Raw genomic sequence first — 20,665 nt, 5'->3', positions numbered from 1 at the left:
ATTCCATTGTCCTGGATGTGGAAATGACGACGAACCTGTACCATAGGTCTTCTCCTCTCTTAGCCCCAAAGTCCCGGCGCTATGAGACTGCCTCAGCTGGCTCACAGAAACCTTAGGTGAGTTTTGAAAGCGTTTGAGAGAGATTGGAGAGTTGGGTGTAGAGGAGGGACCTCCATCGCTATTTATAGAGTTTACGGCAAAACCCTCTCATAACGGGCCGGGCCGAACTCGGCCCACACAACCCGGGCCTATATCCGACCAATTAAAAAACCTTATATCCAACCTTATTATACCAAACCCGCAAGCGGGTAATAACAATCTCAGTTAATGTAACCCACATTAAGAAAGCGTTACATTCTCCCACTTGGGCTATATTAATTGAAATCGTGCCTTATGTGCACCTTTATTTGATTTATGGATAATTCTTAATAGTCAATTCGATCCCATAAAGTTTCAAACACCGAAACATTGCGGTAAGTGCATATAATCACGCAGAGCCTTCCATGGTCACAAGTGCCTTAGACTTTACTGATATGGCTTCGATATGGTTGTGTGACAAATGGATGACACCTCATAAAGAGTGATACCTCATGTGTCATCCCCTTTATCAGTCCTCATTCTGTTTCATTTCAGTGTCACAGAAACCTGATGTGTCACTAAAGTTTGGCCGGCTCATATGGCTCGACCGAGCACCCTAGGATCACCATAGTGAGATATTGACGGTACGATAAAAGGATAGATAGAATTTGAGCATCTGATTTGGATTCCATCGTCCTAGATACGGAAATGACGACGAACCGGTACCGTAGGTCTTCTCCCCTATCACCCCCGAAGTCCCGGCGCTATGAGACCGCCTCAGCTGGCTCACGGAAACCTTAGGTGAGTTTTGAAAGCGTTTTGAGAGAGATTGGAGAGTTCGGTGCAGAGGAGAGACCTCCAGCGCTATTTATAGAGTTAACAACCAATCCCTCTCATAACGAGCCGGGCCAAACTCGGCCCACACAGGCCGGGCCCATATCCGACCAATTAAGAAACTTTATATCCAACCTTATTAGACCAAACCCGCAAGCGGGTAATAACAATATCAATTAATGTAACACACATTAGGAAAACATTACATTCTCCCACTTGGGCTATATTAACCGAAAACGTGCCTTATGTGCACATTTATTTGGTCTATGGATAATTCTTCATAGTCAATCCGATCCCATAAAATTTCAAACATCGAATCATTGCCGTAACTGCATGTAATCACGCAGAGCCTTCTATGGTCACAAGTGTCTTAGACTTTACCGATATGGATTCGATATGGTTGTGTGGCAAACAGATGACACCTCATATTTGTTTGGTGAGTTCCATTTCGGAAATGGCACGTACATATGGCTCCAAAACGGCGAAAATCCTCAGCACCAACAAAAAGAAAAATCTTTTGGAGATTGACTATGCTATTGTTTTATTATATTATTAAATTTAAATAAAAGCAATTTTTTTGGATCAACCGTCCTTTAATTTTTTTTTTCGTTTTTGGTAACACCAATAAAAATAAAAATAAAAAGCTAGAAGAAATAAATTCTCTCCTAGACCAGTGTTGGCATGGAGGGTCCCAAAAAGAAGATAATCCCTTGGTCGAGCATGCACAAATGGACTCCACCAATCAATTAGCTGCCGCTATGATGATGGACTATTCGACAATTCAATAGATGTCACTTTCTAATCTTTGATGTGCCCTACGAAGTTACGACATATTAAATAGTTTGAACAACAGCAAAAGAGAATAAGAGAGCTTCTATATGGCATGACTTTTGCTTATGTTTATGCATTATGACTCCTTTTTAAAAACTTTTTATGGTCCAACGATTCCAAATCATCATGAAGCACCGCCGTCCATTTTACAATCGTCGGTTGGTCAGGGCATCTGGAAATTTTCGGCCGGGAACTAGAGGTCGTTCGTTCAAATTTCACCGACGGTAAAAAATTGCTTTGGGATTAAGGGTCCAGGGTTGAGGTAATTTGCGCAAATCGCAAATCTAGACTTAACTGGTTTGTAAGATTTGATTCGCGATCATGTCTCTGGATTTTATTTTAAAGATACAACTAGACTAGAAAAAAATACTTTGATCCACGCGCAAGTAAGGGTATAGAGAAAAAGCTAATTGGAGTTTGCCTCGTTCTCTGCAAGCTAAAATGCTTAGCCATTCTTGAATCCAGTTCCTCTATTTTGAGGTGAACGAGTCGACAACTGTGTCTACTAAAAAAAACATACTAAGTTGCAGAGTGAGGCTTCTCTATATCATGGATGAAAACGGAACGGGTTTGAGATAATTGATCTCGTTTCAAATCCGTCCCGTTAACTTTTTGTTATATCCCAAATCATCACAAACACACTACAGATTTTGTGATTAAACTCCACACACGTCTCACTAAAGTAATCGGTAACCCGTTGAATACCCATTACCCACCATAATGCTATTTTAGTAAAAAAAATATCTCACACTATGAGCTAAAATGAAAAACTTGTAAGCCTCTTCAATCGAACCCCTCTATTTTCATTCCATAAAAAAAAGGGACACTTACATGTCATGAGTAATCGCTAACCCATTGAATACCCGTTAGCCAATGGGCGGACGTTTCCACCTCAAACTCAAAATCAGAATCATCGGGAATATGTGCAAATACGACGAGATTGTTATCACTTCATTCATAATTTGAAAGGACGAGAACGTTTCAACCAGGGGAAAAAATATTGAGATTTCTTAGATTATTTATAAATACTGTACTTTTTTTTCTTTTCGTGATTTTTCTTTTTGTATTTGCAATCTCATTTTTACCCAACATAACAAAAGAAAAAATTACGAAAGAAAAAAATGTACACATTTATAAATAATCTAAGAAATCTCAATATTTTTTTCCACTGGTTAGAACTTCTCATCCTTTCAAATTAGGAATGAAGCGATAACAATCTCGTATTTGCACATATTCCTGATTATTCTTATTGTAAGAAATAAATAATCTAATAAATCTTAATATTTATAAATAATAGGAACTCTAAGAATAGGAAACATTTGGTTAGGAATTGGGTCTAGTGAGAAGGTTACAATAGTTAATGGATGGGATTTTCTCCAAGTGGCAATCCAGTAAATCAACGGTTGATAAGTCACCACCCGCATACGAGGAGAAAGGCCAATAATGGCTTGCCACGTGCTATGAGGACACATCCTAATGGTGAGTTGACACATGCTATTATCGTGGTAAATTTTAAGACTTGATCACATATTTTAAAAATTTTAAGACTCGATTGTATTATCGTGGTAAGTTTTAGGGTTTATGGTGCACTTATCTCAAACTAGATTTAAGAAAGATATTTTAGAAAAATGTTAATATGTTTGGGTACAAGTTATAAATTTAAGAATGATATTTATGATTTCAAATGTTAATTAAGGATTTATTAAGTTAGATTAATTAAAGGTGACCAAATCGGTTCAAAATAATTAGTTTTGAAACTTTAGGGGCAAAATTGCAATTTCCCAAAGTTTATGGACGAGTTGACAAAATCTGGAAATTCTGGGGACTAATCGCAGAATCTGATCAGAAACCTTAGAATGATTGTTGGTGAATGCACTACAAAATTGGACTTAATTGTATAGCTATGGAACTCTAGGGAGCCAAATCCGTGATTTCACAAAGTTAGGGCACGAATTTGCAAATACTAAAAATTACAGGGTCTGATTTCACTATGTTTCGCGCGGTTATTCGGCCACGAAGTTCGACGAGTCCCGTTCTCGGCTGAAACTTCAAATACTTGACCGGTGACGAGTTTTGGAACATTTCCTTGCTTGCTTGATTACCGTTCGTGAGTGGAAGTTCGCTTTGTCAAGGTATGAACCTCCTCGTTTCCTTTTAGTTTAAGGAAACATGAATGTCCTGAGTAATGCTTGAACGAGAATCAAACCATAATTAAGAATATGTTAACAGAGGACATATTTCTGGATGTTATCGCGAGCATATGGACTGAAATCGACGCTTCACTGATGTTTTGTGCAATGTGTTTAAACCGGCCACCAATTGTTTGTGAAAATGTCTAAACGAAGCCGTGTTCTTGTTTGAGAAATATCTTCCGACTCAAAACACTTTTATGTTCATTTCATTTGGAAATTGCAACAGTCGTTTTCGATCCATCCATTTTGAGTCAAGGTAGTGATCAGTGATGACTCGGAGGTGTAAGACTAATATGTCTCATGATGGTAAGTGACTGTCGACGGTCAAAATTAGAATATTCGATATTTGAAATCCTCAATTACGGCGCAACTCGTTTCTTGACCCAAAAAATTGAACTAATTTTGCTTAGCGCCTTAATTGCATGTAGGGTATTAATTTAGTGCAGGCGCACAGGATTAGGACGTTAGGTTTAGAATTTTCGTAAAAATGGCCAGAGGTTGACATTTTCGTCAAACCGAAGATTTTAACTTATGATAGAAAAAAATATTAAGATTCCGTTAGTTTCTAAATTTTCTTTAGGCATTTGATTTAGGGGGCAATAAAAATTAGGGGCAATGATACAAACGATCCATGACCTTTAACTCAATACGTAACGTGATCGATGAACTTTCAATTTTTATCAATGTGATCCATGAAGCTTAGCTCATGGACCACATTAAATATTTGGCTAAAATTCGGGGAACAAATTGAGTTAAAGTTTGGAGATCATATTGAAAAAATTAAAAGTTTGTGTACCATTTGCTCACTAGCACACGCGCAGAAAAAGAAAAAAAAAAGAAACCTCCTCAATCTCTCTCTCCCTCTCTCTCTCCTTCTCCTTGGGTAAGATCATCACTGGAACCTTCACCTCCTCGGTCTTCGCTGCGCCTCCGTCTCCGTCGCGGTTCCTCTCATTGGCCGCGATTTCCCCGCAGATCCAGCCGCATCCTCAATGCGATTCTAGTCAACTGTTGTTCAGCTCTCGAGGTCGTCCCTCTATTCCCCAGTGAAGATTCGATCCAAGAGAGTTTCATCACTCTTGATTCGGAGAGCACGTTCGAGAGTTTGTGAATAGATTCAATATTTCCCCCCGCACACAAACTGCTTGATGAAATGTCCGATTCGCATTGGTATGAATATTGCTCAGAATTTGACCGGGATCATCTCGTCTGCTCGACCATTCACTGTATTTAGATAATACAGCGGATATTCACTTTAGAGTTCATTCCCGAAGATACTTGGTTTCGATACATTCGCATATGATAAACTTCATTCTATGAAATTAACTGAAATACTCATGTGCTGAGTTGTGAGCACTAGTTGATTGTCGCTGGCACGTTCATCAGGCGTAGACTGGAATGATTATTTGCTTGAGAAACTACAAGATATTCCCCATTTGTGTTAGTTGCTATGCTTGAATTGCGAATCAAACTTGCCCTGTATATGTTCTCTGTTTGTGTGTTCCTGATGCAACTCTATGGATTTTGCATATGCTGGGAGCGAGTGAATTGCAAGTGTGGATCGAAGGCATGAAATGAGTGATAGCGTTGAACATGATTGTGCGAATAATGATGTTTGTGTCACGGGCCGATAGTTTGGGAATGACCCGTGCGGCGACTTAGGCTTCCTTGGATCGTTGGAATACCTAGGCCAAGCCTTTTTCCCGATCGTTCACTTGATCGGACACTCGGATTGTAGAGAGAGAACTTAGAGAGAGAAGCTCTGGGAGGGAATGGAAATGTTTCTTGTTGTTTTTGGATGATTGAATGAGGAGGAGGACGGCGGTTTATATAGTAGAGGCCTCGGATTACTGGCCAGTTGATCGATTTAGATGAGTGGCCTAGATCGTATCGTTCTCGTCGACCACCTATATCGACATTTATTTCGAGAGCTAATTGCAACTACCGGCATTTATGCCGAGAACTCTCCTTTGGCGGCCCTTTTTCCGTTGGGGCCCCCCCTTGGGGAAGGTCGGGGCGCGGTTTGGTTTGGGGGGGGTCTTGGTGTTTGTTCTCGGTTTTTTTGGGTGTAGGAATTCTCTGGGCCGGGGGTTTTGGTTTTGGGCTTGGTTTGGTGGTGCGCCCTTCGGGAAGGGGGGGGGGTGGGTTTTGTTTTTTTGGGTTTTGGGTTTTTGGGCGAGGGTTAAATGGGGGGAGTTCTAGTTAGGTAAAGTGGGCGTCTGGGCTTAAGTTGTTTTTTTGGTTTTTGGTTTTTTCCTCCTTTAAAAAGTGTGGGGTTTTTTTTTTTTTTTTTTGGTTTGGGGTTTTTTAACTTTTGCGGGTTGGGTTCTTTTCTTCAAAAAGGGCCTGGTGTAATATGCCCGATTTTCTTTACGCCGTGCCTAGTTGAGAGCTTATTTCGGACGGCCCCCCCCCTTTTTTTTTTTTTTTTATTTATTTTTTTTTTCCATCCACCACCAGACCTTCAAGAGTTGTCGGCCACGGTGTCAAATCCAAACCTGTTCTTGGCTGGAAGAACCGGAGATGCTCTAGTTCCAGATTTAGAATTGGTTACCCAGAGGCGGACGGACATGTCCAATGGATTTTCGAACTCCGAAGGAGACCTAAATGCACCTCAACGAGCACATGACGGGTGGTTCTCTGGCGAATTTGCCAGGGCCGAAGAGGCCTTCCTCTTCGTCTGCGCTGTCCTCTTCGTAGTTTCAGGCGCCGTGGCCCTGATTTATTTTGCCCTCAACCATCCCAGTCCTGTTCTCAAAATCTTGGCATCTTTATTCACCGGGGCGGTATCTGTTACTCTGTTCTTGCTGCTAGTCGGATGGACGCGCGGCTATGGCAAAATGGTGCGCATAGGGTGCTGTTGGCCCGCCTCGAATTCTCGGTGATCTTGATCTTCCTTGCGATGAAGTGCATTCATGAACGGTGACCAAGAGGAAGAGGGGTCAACGTTCTATGCCACTGTTTCATAGAGTGAACTTGGTACTTCCATTGTAGGGTTGGAAATTGCAGTTTTTATCTTCTTCTTCTTCTTCTTTTCCGCACTTTGTTTGGTCCTTTGTTACTCAAATTCAATTCACCAGGATTTTCTCTTGATCTGTCTTTCCGATTCTCACTCTAATTTTAACAGATATTTAAATAATAAAAATTCAAAGAGATAAGAGCATCGCATGAGGGATTTATTGATTCCATAAATATGTCTATTATTATTTTCAGCGCAAAAATAAAAATGCTTATCCAAAGAGAACCTTAAAAGTATGATATTTTATTTTTTATCGCCTAATTTTTCCTCGCTAGCTGATGGAGGAATATAACTATTATCCTTCCGAAATGTAATAGAAGAGACAAAGTATTTTGAATATTATAACTGTTATCTTTCCGAAATATTTATCCCTGTCAAGTCTTATCTCTTGATTAATCTTATAATTCAAGAAACTGAAAATACATACATATATTGATGGATAGTTTATTCAGTAAATTGAAAATTAAGTTACAAAGAGAAATATATCTTATCAGATGAATAAGATTTATATTTTGAAGTATATTTCAAGATGGGAATGAATACAAAATTAATCTACTTAATTTAAAATATTTTAGTATAATTTGGAGTTATAGCTTATGTTATGACTTTTTTTGCTTAATGTTCGTTCATAATAGATACTACACTAACACTAATTTACTTTTAAAAAAAAAGTTAAATATTACAACACCACTTATTTTTTTTAAAAAAAGAAGTTAAAAAATTTAATATTGACATTTCATTCAATTAGAGGTCCTTTTGAAATCCACTTATTTTAAATATATCTTAAGTCCTTTAAAAGAAAATATTATTCAGTAGAAGATAAATACGAACATAGTTTTATGTAAAGTTCACATAATTGGAAATAGATTCAGAAAAAGATAAAAGAGAAGTTCATGAGCTTTAATATATTAGTTTTGTTGTTCGAATAATTTTTTAAGTAGTACAATTCTGACAAAATTTAGCTAATGGATAAAAAGAGATGATCTAAGAAATTGAAAAGATCATATTGTCGAAGTTGGGGTGAGATAGCCTTGTTGGCACTTTACTTTGCCTCTCGATTGTCATATGGCAAGGCAAATCATGTAGCTCACATTCGCCCAATAAGTACTGTTTTATTGATTTGTTATCTCTGAACTTTGATCTTTTGCGTTTTCTCTAAATTTCTTCTCTTGTTGTGTAAAGCCGAAACTTTAACTTCTCTTGAAAAGCTACAATCTCGGACATATGATCTCGCAGAGATTCTACCTCAGCTTTGTGAAGAACGGCAATTTTTTAGAACCCTGACTATATGCCAGTTCTCGCAATCATCGAGTTTCAGAGTGCAAGCATATAATCAACTTACCAACTCGGCTTAACCCCTTGAAGTTGGAATTCTCTTCTTACCGGTCCTATGATATCATAGGAGTTTACCATGGGAAGGAAAACAACCCTATCTTGCATGACCCTTCGCTGGTGAAATTCTACAAGAAAAGGAATTTGCACGAGTCTTGAAATTTGCTCAAAATCCTCCTATCTCACATTTGTAAACAGTGAACAATTCACACACGAGTTTACACTCGCAAGTCTACATGATTGGCGGTATCGCCTAACTATTGGATCCTAAACTAGGTCCGCATCACTTCAACCTTATACCCTAGCCAAAAGTTTAAAATCATGTGGCCGGATCTTGACACCGCCTACGGGAAAGTGGACAGGATAAAATTTCTACAATTATGCATGCATGGAAAGAAAGTGCACTACCCATCTACCAAAATGGGGTGTAGGCATTCTTCAGAAGCCAAATTTTGATCAGCGAGATATGAGGAAAGGAGAGAGTTCGCAACTTCACATAAAATAAACAGCATCCAATCACTTCAGAATAGAGGACAAGAATTCTTTGCGAGGACACCTTAGACCACAAAAGGATGGTCCGGTAGTTTTTTTTCCATGTCCATGATTTATAAAGCTCCAGCAAGCGAAGATGCCTACTCAAGCAATTCATTAATATAGAAGTTATTTACATTTTTCATTCTTAAATATCAGGGTCCACAGTGAGATCACCAGCCATAGAAAGGCTGATACAGAACAACCACATCGGTCGATTTGTGATCAATTGGAACTTACGGAAATAAAAGAAAAACCATCAACACGCATTTACATCAATTTGTCTCTCATATTCCCCTCACATTACATTAATCAGTCAATTTCTCTCCTTTTCCATGTCATTTCTTTGACTCGTACTCGTCGTTTTCCTTCCATTTTTATGGTTTTTTTTTTCTATTTTTGGCCAAGGTCAGAGTAAGACTGGAAAGACTACAACTACACCTTAAGTTGAAATGCAGTTCCCCACATCAAGTACTCCGGAAAGTCAGATCCATAAGCAGCAAACCCTCTTCAGGCACAAATAGACAAACAGCTATCCATGATTTTGCCAAATAGTTCCCTTAAACCTGGAAGAAATACATCAGAATAGAATGGAACAGAAATAGCTTAGGTGGTGCAATAAACTCTAAATTAGGAAAATCTCCTGATGGTTTACATATTGAGACAAATACAAACTATATATGTCAGACTTCACAACTATTCCCACAACTATTCCTTACCGATGTTTTATATGTATCATAACACTTTTTTGTTTTTTTTGGTCGAAATGTATCATAATACTGAGTTAACACAACCCGACAAATTCGATGACTTTTATCATAGTTTTCTTATCTTGAACTTTATTACCTTAAGAACATCAAAGATTCAAGCAAACCAATCTTCCTCACAAAACCAGCATCAGGGAAAAAGGAACTAAAAGTGGCAGTAAAAACTGAACTAATTTAAGAAAGGAAGTCATCAAATCTTCATGTAAACATCTCCTTATTTAGACACAAAGAATCCTGTTTAGTAATCTGTCAAAATGTAAGGTTAATTACGAATTCTCCCCAATTTTTGAGGTATATGCAAAAATCTCTGCCCTCTAAATCTTGACAAGTACCCCCAGCCTTCAGGATAGGCAAAGACCTCCACTACCATATTTATTAGTATTTTCAGTCTGCCTAAATTGACATAAAAAAATAGATAGTTTAAAAAATGCCATTTAAAACATGTTAACATGTCCATTTTCCACTAAAAACTGTTGGAATTCTTAATTATGTTAGTTGTCAATTTTGTAGAAGTTACTGATTGATCGTATCATTGTTTATTCGTTTTATGTTTTATTTTGTCTTAATAAGTAAATTTCCCGTTTTTGGCTTGATGAATGCAGAGTTGTTACCAAGCTACATTTGAATACATAAATTACTAAAAGATTCTTAGATAGACCTAAATGTGAAACTGGGTATTTTGCTTTAAATTTCAAACTTTTTGAAAAATACGGCATATTAACGCATTACAGAAGATAAATAATCCCGTGATTACCAATTCAAGCTACCAAAAAATATTTGGAACTTTACATATTTAAGAATTCAAAGATATTAGAGCTAAAATCAATCATTTAGGCAGAAAATGCAAGTCTTTCTCTTTAAAAAAGTTCTAAATAGCATTTTTAACTTTTCAAGATTTTTGGCACATTCCTTCTCACTGACGGAAAAAAGACAAAAACACAAAGGTAACGGAGTCTTTCGTTTTGAAAGGTTGGGAAGGTATTTTAAAAGATTTAAAAAGACAAGGGCCTATTTGCAAAAAGAAAAAACGAATCCCATAGGTTAAGGGAATATTTGCAAAGATATAAAGGATGGGGAGCTCTTTGCAACTGCAAGAGACACCTAAGGTTGGGGAAATTTGCAATTAACTGAAACATGTATCTTCTCTTTCCTTCTTTTGTTTACCCCCAACACAAGTATATTTGAGCAATCCTGTGCCGTATTATCAACACTCTTCTGATCAATTGCGATGCAACGTTATTTAAATCCTGGTCTACATAAGGTGACATAAAGAAACCACATCTGTCGTTTGTCATCAAGTCATCTATAATGCTCTCAGCATCAAATTAATTATTCAGTCAAGTGAAGCAGAATGGTGTACCTGTCTCCTACGGCTTTGTATGTACCATGATCTGGCCATTACGTAGCATGGCAAGAGAAAACCAGCAAACTGAAGAACTGAAACCTGAAACTGAATTTCCAATATTACAATGAACTTTCATGCCGTAAAAACTAGTCTACAGAGAGATTATTATCACTGAAAAGTTCAATGCACTTAGTTCGTTCGCATTTTTTCATTGATTTAAAAGCTAAAAGCCTACAACATGAACTTATGAGCTTGGCTGACCGGACTATGATCACAATTAATAGATTAATATCCAGACTTTCATGATCAAATTGTCTCACCAAATTAAAGCACATACTCATGCACTCTTTTGTAAGTGGCAGCGACTTCAATAAAACGGAATCAATCTAGATTGGAAACAGTAACTACAAATGTTGCCATAGCAAAACTCACAGTTGTTCCCAAAAAGTTTCATGTTCAATCCTATAAGTGCTACTCTAAACACCTCAACTTAATAGGGACCTATAAAGGCAGGGTACACATCTATCATTTCAAAATCGCAGGAAGTAATTACAGTCTGCCAACTGCTCAGTTCACTCACCTCCACAACTTCACTCATGTAATGACGGCAGAAAAGGGGATGCGAAATAACCTATGGAAGGATATCAAAATATTCGAAGGCCTGAAATACATCTGCTGCCCCACATACCACGAATTTTTCCCCCAATCATGTACACTTTTTGTTGAGAAAATGATTCTGAAGAAAAAAGTAAATTGTGCTGCTATATTCAAGTTGCAGGCACACTCGTGCATACTAAAGCATCATTGGTATTGGAGACTTACATCAAAAAACATTGATGATTCTTGCACCATTCCAGTTTCTCGTATAATCATGAGAGCTTGGCGTAGAAGTAGAATTATCAACAACTGCCAATTAATGATCCACGTTTACTTCCTGATAGAGGCAATAATCGATAGAAAAATCCTTGTTCCGATCACTTACAACGAGAGCCACGGTTCGGAGGCAGGCAATGCTGCTATTATTTTCAACAGCATACTCTTCGTAGTCACATCGCAGAAATTGCCTTTCAGCAGCAGCTAGCGCTATAAGATGAGAATCACGGAGATTGATACGTGGGCCCCATGCTCGCCTAATCCATAGGAGCCCACAGTATCTTAGGCTACAAATGCTCAGCAAGGACACAGAATTGCGAATCATAGATGCGACAGACAGTAATATCCAAAATTAAACATTATGACCTTAGCATGCAGAGACGCGACAAGCAAAGGCATGACATCATCAGCTAAGATGAGCAGGATGATATGAATCTATATGTACTTTGCAGCTGAAATTTCACGTTGGTAATTCAGTGAAATGAAACAAGATTGGACAAAAAAGATGGAGAAACGGGGTGAGTTTTCACTTGACAACTTGGAACATGAGAGATTAAAGCTGAAATCAGAAGTTATGTTCGAGTCATAACCAGTCATAGCGTCCAATAATTCTGCAGAAGAGTAGGGTACAACCCTGGGATCTCACTTCAAACTAGAGTACGGTGTGGTATTTAGAGGGAAGAATTGACATGTGAATCTACCAGATCAGACAACCTAACGAGAGTACAAGCAGCAGTGTCAATAGCATCTAGAAGAATATCTCCGCCATACACTTATAAATGATACATCATTGGGAGACCAATTTATTTGTTAATCTTTTTGAGGAAAATGCCTGAAACTATATGAAACGACACACTACATTAGCATATTAAACTCCTCCCCTTCCTAATACGCGAGAATAACATAGCCTGGAATTAGATGCTATTGCAAAGAGACTTTAAATAAAAGAAAAGGTTTCAAATAAACAAGTTGAAGAAAAAAGCAACTTGGTTCATATAACTCTGAAACTCGACGGATTGCGATAATTGGCATAGTCAGTGTTCTCAAATTCGCTATCTTCACGTAGCTGAGTAGAATATCTAGATCAATTGTTCAACATTGTAGCTTTTCAAGAGAAGTTTAGTTTGGGCTGCATGGTTTGTATTTCGCCAAGGCAAGTCCAAGTTAGCAGTAGATGATAAAATGGGCTAAACTAGGCCTGAAAGCAATCCTATATCATATGCATATAATCCCATTATATGTAAGAAAGTCACATTTGACTGAATGTAACCTGGATGAAAATTGCTAATGCAGATACCACAACATTTCTGCCATGTGAATGCCTAATTCAAGTTGCAAATCTGTCATCAAAGTTCGAAGAGATGCCGTCGACACATGGATTAATGTTCCACAATCATGCAAGACTGAGTTAGGACATCATATAATTTGAATAATTGGAAAAGAGGCTGAAAGAGCTTCTATATGGAGTTGCTACAACATTCTCAGTTCGTCAAATAGTACGCAAGCGTTTCTATTATGCTAACGACGATCTTTCTCATGTTAAGGTGATGTCATATCAAGGAAATGTTCCACGAATTGCGCTCTGAGACCAAAGAAGCAGGCGGACGTTATTTTCCATGCATCTTTACAATCTGGTATTAGGTGAAGTCTTTAAAGGGATTGTAGATTTGTTTTCCCCAGGGCGTCACCATATGTCCAAAACCAGGTGGCATAATTGACCTAGAGGAACACAAGTATGTTCAGTGAGAGAAATTAGTGTACTGGCTAGTTATACTAAGGAGAACCGTAAGAACAAATTCAAAAGAGATGACCCTCTACTAATACAGTGAAGATGAATTCGAGTCTATTAGCCCCTCAAACCTGTAGACGAGGCTTCATAACTCCCGTGTACTTCGCTGGAGCAACAAGATTAACGATGTTGAAAACCGCACAGGCCTGAGGCAATTACTTCTCTTGCTGAGCACTGATAAATACAGATGTCACATAGCACAAGATAACTCTGCAATATACAAATATCAGCAGAAGAGACATTGTTCCACTGACAGACTGTATTTGGCAGGGCCCCTTATTGGAGACACACAAATAATAAACCGTCTAGGCAAAACAAACAGCATGAAGTCCTTAGCTCATGAAGTTTCAATTACAGAGTGAGAGGTAGCTCCACAAATGCAAAGAGTTGGAAATGAAAAGGAAATGCTATTCACCATCAAGACTGCCAGCCCCAGCACTTCTAGCGCACTAAAGAGCAATAGCTTTAGTGCTTGGCAAATAACTTGAAGATTTTTGGTGAGATATCCTACCGAATGTCCTCGTCAGGCAATCAAACAGGCTGGCAGAGAACATGCTTTGTCACTCTCAATAGGTGAACATCAACAACATACAAAATCTCTGTGTGAGAGCTGCGCATGTGTGACTGTTTCCTGAGGTATGACGTACCACCAGGTCACAGATGATAATCCATTATTCCATACTTGTAAGTTTAGAACAATAATTTAGAAAATTAGCTTGAAATCTACTTGAAAGAGCTGTAAGACACGTCGAATATGAACAAGCAGACCTAAAGCTAATAATTTAGCTGGCTCTCTGTTTATTGGCCCAATAGAACCAGCAGATTTACAACTAGTTGCGGTTATTCCAGCAATGAAAGTAACTTTAGTGTAAAGTTGTGAAGTTTGAGCTGCTCAAGACCACCTTCATCTAATTGTGGTTATAACATCTACTTGAGAGAGCTGTAGGACACATCGAATATGAACAAACAGACTAAAGCTAATAATTTAGCTGGCTCTCTGTTTATTGGCCCCATAGAACCAGCAGATTTACAACTAATTGCGGTTATTACAGCAATGAAACTAACTTTAGTGTAAAGTTGTGAAGTTTGAGCTGCACAAGACCACTTTCATCTAATTGTGGTTATAACATCTACTTGAGAGAGCTGTAAGACACATCGAATATGAACAAACAGACTAAAGCTAATAATTTAGCTGGCTCTCTGTTTATTGGTCCCATAGAACCAGCAGATTTACAACTAATTGCGGTTATTACAGCAATAAAAATAACTTTGGTGTAAAGTTGTGAAGTTTGAGCTGCATAAGACCACTTTCTTCTCATACCTTGAATTTCAGAAATCCACCAGGTAATGATTTGTTGCACGAAGAAGTGTAACTTGGTAGTCTCCTTCCATCTAAACAAGCGGGAATTTAATTTGGTATCAGCCTGATGGAATACTGGAATCAACGATGTCAGATGAAGAACCTACTCTTCCTTTTTTTAAAAATCTAAGGTTTGATAACAAACTTCAAAACACTGCTATTACTCATCACTGATTTACTACAACAGAGTGCTGGAGATTTAACTGATATCAGCGAGCATCTCATAAGCACGGAAGGGTTCGGCAAAGTGAATAATGTAATTGTAGCGACGTGTGACAATAATGAAGGATCACAGAGAGAAGCAGAGTTAGTGAATCGTTTTATTCCGAAAATAGATACTCAGAGCGCAAAGCGATCCTCATATAAGTACGTGCATGCTCCAAAAAAATGAGCAACAAAAATATTTCATCTAAAGCAATTTAATTGGTCCCTGAAATGGGTCCCTGAAATAACAATTTCAGTGACAATAGTGACCAAACCAACAGTACTTTCCTCCATCGCTGCATCCCGTCTATTCTTCATCACCTCTGCTATGAATCGACCACAGAAGATTCGAAATAGAGTTCCCATCGTCAAACCGCTCATGCTCCTCACTTTTTCCAGCGCACTACCTTTGTCAAAAATCCCTTCTTCATCGTGAATGCGTACTATTTGGCTGAAAGATAATGTTGTAGCAATTCCAGGGCGCATGATAGATCACTAGCGCAATTCTATGTCAGTGGACTTGGAAGATCTGGCAGTTCTTATCCTTGATGAGGCAGATGGTCCGCTGGAGGTTGGCTTTAGTGCTGAAATTCATGAACTGGCATGATAATCTTTTCCAAGTACTCTTTTGCATGAGCGCTCATTCAAAAGGTTAGCTTTTGCTGCAGGAAACAGAGCATACTTAAGGCATGTGATTATCGTATTAGCTCACTTTTTATGTTATGATGGCCATTAATTCATTAACTTTGGACTGACTCATTTCTGTTGATTTTTCAGTTCCGTCGATGTCCTAAAAGGAGGCAGAAGATGTAATTTTCAGCTACAGTGACTGAAGAATGGATGAACTTGTTGAGCATTCTCTTAACAAACCTATGCGCCTTTCAGATGACCCACCAGCAAAACGGGCCGCCACATTAACTGAGGAATAGGCATTTTTACATTTTATCAGTCAGTTAGTTTGGCTAATGTACATTAGCTAGTACTATCTTATGTCCCTTGCGCTATAGCAGCGTCTTGTTCTGAAAAAGATTGGTCGGTCCACATATGAATTGTGGTACATTAGGTTTCTTTCTCCTCCAATTTGCTTGAACTTTGCTGGATTAGCAATGGACAGGGGCACGGGGCTTAGCTTTTTTAAATGCATCGACTTGCTTACGTTGTTTAGTCTTTTTTTTTAGAATCTTAATTATCACTTGCGATGCTGGCTTCAAGAATTTTGAAACTGTGGTGCAAATTATGTTCAATCCCGTTAGAGACAAGTTTCTGCCCTTCTTTTGTTACTTGGTTTATTGCAGCTTCATGGGCCTATGTTTTTTTTTTTTTTGGTCAAACATGGGCCTATGTTGACAAAGTGAAATTATCCAAGATTTTTGAGCTATTTATTTTGGTTATTTGTCGGAGGTCTTTCCCTTCTGTTTCCCCCTTAAATCTTCGTTTTATGTGAGAACTCGCACAGGAATTACCTCGTGAGAGAAGTTTTTCTTCTACCGGTGGTTGGCCTCCGGGAAGGTCGCGACAAAAGCCTGAAGCACCAGGCGTGATTGTGGCCGTGCCCACTGCCGTGAGAGGGTGGTGGCGGTGTTGGTGGGAGCTTTCCAGGTTGATGGATTCCTGGACGGAGCAGAACTCCTCCATGTGGCGGGGGATGGTGATGGCTCCCTTCTGGTCCAAGCCAGACCCTCCTCGGCCTTCTTGAGGAGCTCCACGAAGCGCGAGTGGTTCACGTGCATCACCGGTATCACGGACCTCCGCCTTTTCTCCTCGCCCTGCCCCACCAATCACCGCCAAGCATCTCTTTCGGCACGTCGTGATCATGCCGCGGACAGTGGTGGTGGTGGAGGTGTGGCAAGTGCAAGTGGTGTCGAAATAATTTGTTAGCATAAAGGATGTGACTTTTGATTAAGAGAAGATGTGATTCTTGATTATGAAAAGATATGACTCTGGTCCTAAAAAGAGGCTATTGGTTATTATGAAAGGAAGTTATTCTTAACATAAAGAGTGGTGATGATTGGGGATAAGGTACTTATTCCCAATATATGCGTTGATTGATTGTCTGTGAATATGGACAAAATCACATATCATTTATTATAACCGCAACTGTTTATAACTACAATTTCTTCGGAACTTTCTTTTCCTCTCTTTTCATATACGCAACTTTAACTACACATTCAAAGTGAAATTCCAAGAGAGAAATTGAGTAACTGCTGAACTCGTTTCTTTTCGGTTTTGGTATATATCCTGGAAGTATATTAGTTCTAAACCCGGCCGTAACAATAGTAGGTGCAAATAATATCTAAAGAACCGTGATTGTCATCACATATTAAAGCATTAAGGATATGTTACTACATCTCTATCTTCATCAGCAATCAAATTTCCCCAATAGGTGGAACAACTTGTCTCCACTTTCCATCGCCGGCCGCTAAAAGAGAGAGAAACGAAAGAAACTGGAAGAGAGTGAAGGAGGAGTCGGTGAGGGCTCATGTGAGGATGAGACTTCATGGACGGCTATCCCATGGGTCGTTTGCTTTATGCAAGTGATGAACCCCAAATCAAGGAAACAAGGCTGATGTCAAATAAAGAAATGACTTAACAATCCAAATAGAACATAAATGTGGAAGAAGAGAGTTCGAAATGAGAAAAAATTTTGGATTAATATTTAGGATTAATACCACGATAAAACCCCAAATTGATACATTTGCGATAAATTTACCCCAAACTAAATTTTTTACCATAAAAAACCATAAATTGCTGCACCTGTGACAGATTTATTCTAAACTAACCCAAAACTGGTACATTTATGATAAATTTACCCTCCGTTAAATTGAATTAATATAATGAAAAACTACAAAATGGTACACCTGTAACAGACGGAAGGTAAAATCCCAAACTGGTACACCCGTCAATTACCACTTGTCATCTAACTCGGAAATTTAACGGTAAAATTTAACGAAAACTAATAGAGGGTAAATTTGTTATAGATGCACCGGTTTGAGATTTTTTGTGGTCAAAAAATTAATTTGTACTAAATTTATCACAAGTGTACTGATTTAGGAATTTTCCGTGGTATTAAGCCTAATATTTGCCGGTCAAAACAACTGATTTCTCGCCAAATTGCTTGCCGAATTGCTTGATTATAGCAATTATCGCAATGTTGAGTTGACTTGCCGTGTTGCTGTGAGTTTGGGTAATTCGTTTGTTTCGTAATCATAGTTAAAATGAAATTACTTTTGAAGATATTTTGAAGCAAATCCGGAAAAGAACAGTTCACAAGCATTGGGCCAAATTCAACTCTTGGCTTCACTTGTCATGGGCCGTTCACCCAGAAACGACACCGCTTAAAGCATGAAGTCATCTTCTTCACCATTCATCAACCACCCTATGGCATTATGATAACAAGCTCCTTTAAATAAAAAACCAAGTCTTTTATAGAAAATTCTCGGAAGATAATTGATACAAAATTCGTTGTAAGATTGTTTGAAGTTTAAAAGAACGGTGCTTTGACATACATTTTTATCTGGAAAAAATGCAGATTCGGTTTGTTTATATTCTTATTTCGCCGGAATTGATCCCTTGGACACGAGGCTCAATTAAGCTGTGTCTCGTACATGTGGAGGACGGGTATTTCTCCCTCCGCAAGAAAGCGGAAGTGAACAAACCCGACAATGCTTACAGTCTCCGACATGCTATCAGTAACTTCCTTTTTTTCCTTCGACCACCGACGGCATCCCGTCAGCTGCGGCATTCGCAATATCGTGAACAAATATACAACGTGCTTCGGAAGCAACCATTTCCCGGCGCTTCACCTTCTCCTTTGCAGGGCACTTGGCTCCGACCCTCCATGTTTGCCTGCAGACTCAAAGCTAACAAAGTTTAACTCCATAAGAAAAGATTCGCAAACTGGCTTGAGGCAAGGAAAGAGAACCTTTTCCCTAGAGTTTCGGAGAATCAATGCTGAAAACTTAAAAAAAGACTTCAGCTTCCGGTACCTCATGCCGGTTGTATGGGTACTGCTTCACAGAAGAAGATAATCTATCTTCACGTTTTGAATTTTGGATGAGAGGAATTCATTTTGAATTTTGGATACAAATAAAAAATTGGAAAATTGTTATTTGGAGTTTTTGGATTGTCTGATGATATCAGCTCTCATCTTTCTTGTAGTTTGCCCACAGGAAGTGCATTCAAAGGTGGTACAACAAAAAAGGTCACATTAACTGTGAGATTTGCAGCCATGTAGGACTGCATCTTAGCTTCTTAATCTATATATGATGAATATGCAAATTCACATATAAAAGGTCTGGTTTTCTATGTGATAGGTTTTTTCTCCAAATTATTCATTGCCACCTGCCACCATCAGTCCCGATCTTGTGGCCATTGATGTCAGGTAACTTGTAAGCTTCATAAATAACATAAAATCCCTCTATGGAGCGTACTTTCCACGTTAGTTGGCCACCAATGTCTAGATATGCTTTATTTTAACAATCTACAATCAACATCTTCTACCATCTTAGAGAAAGCAATTAATTGTAGGGAGACATGCTCTTTTGCATGTTATAAGGATTTTACTTACATGTTTTTTAGCTTTTGATTTGAAACTTCTTATTCACTTCCATTGTTGGTTTTGTTTTATGTAAGAGGGAGATAATTTGCTTGGTTATTGATGATCAAGAAAATTGCAATCTTTTCCTCGTATCATTCCTCTGGTCTCCTCCGGCCTCATTATTGTTTCTCATTTTTTGTTGTCTCATTTCTCTTTTTATCTATATTGGGTAAAGAATACACATTCACAGTAACCTGATAATTATTGGTCTTACTCCAAAGCAAAATCAGCTTAGTGGATGCCCCCTGGGGAAAACTTGATAATGACCAAGGCATCGACAGCCACTAGTAATCCACAAGAATATTACTTTCTTTTGAGTAGTCTCTCATTTACTTAATCTCTTTCCGTCTTTCAACGCATTAAGTTCTAAACATTGTGAATACACGTTATGTGAACCAAGTAGCTTTTATCTTCAACTTATTTATTTGAAACTTTTTCTTTTATATAAAATCTCTTTGCAATAGCATCTAATTCCAAGCTATGTTATTCTTGTTAAAGCTTATTAGTAAGGGAAGAAGTTGCATATGCTAATGTAGTGTGTCATGTCATATAATTTCTGGCATTTTTCCCAAGTAAATAAATTGGTCTCCCAATGATGTATCATTTGTAAGTGTATGGTGGAGATATTCTTCTACGTGCTATTCACACTGTTGCTTGTGCTCTCGTTAGGTTGTCTGATCTGGTAGATTCACACATAAATAATTCCCTCTTAATACCGCACCGTACTTTAGCTTGAAGTGAGATCCCAGGGTTGTACCCGACTCTTCTGCAGAATATTTGGACGCTATGACTGGTTATGAATCGAACATAACTTCTGATTCCAGCTTTAATCTCTCATGTTCCAAGTTGTCAAGTGAAAACCCTCCTAGTTTCCCCATCGTTTTTGTCCAACCTTGTTCCATTTCACTGAATT

At 38.4% G+C, this 20,665-nt stretch overlaps 1 protein-coding gene across 1 annotated transcript in view; it reads right to left on the bottom strand.

Moving 5' to 3' along the window:
- Positions 1–8,890: 8,890 nt before the first annotated feature.
- LOC115689775 (uncharacterized) overlaps positions 8,891–20,665 on the bottom strand; it is a 36,170-nt gene continuing 24,395 nt past the window's right edge. Inside the window, exon 7 of the mRNA XM_056305374.1 lies at positions 8,891–9,383. Within this exon, the coding sequence (XP_056161349.1) occupies positions 9,378–9,383 (6 nt within the window). The 3' untranslated portion in view covers positions 8,891–9,377. The remainder of the gene's footprint in view (positions 9,384–20,665) is intronic.

Source organism: Syzygium oleosum, unplaced genomic scaffold (genome assembly GCF_021117445.2).
Source record: "Syzygium oleosum isolate NSW1041296 unplaced genomic scaffold, Sole_v2.1 Sole_v2.37, whole genome shotgun sequence".
Classification (NCBI taxonomy): domain Eukaryota; kingdom Viridiplantae; phylum Streptophyta; class Magnoliopsida; order Myrtales; family Myrtaceae; genus Syzygium; species Syzygium oleosum.
This window is presented reverse-complemented; position numbering and strand designations above follow the sequence as displayed.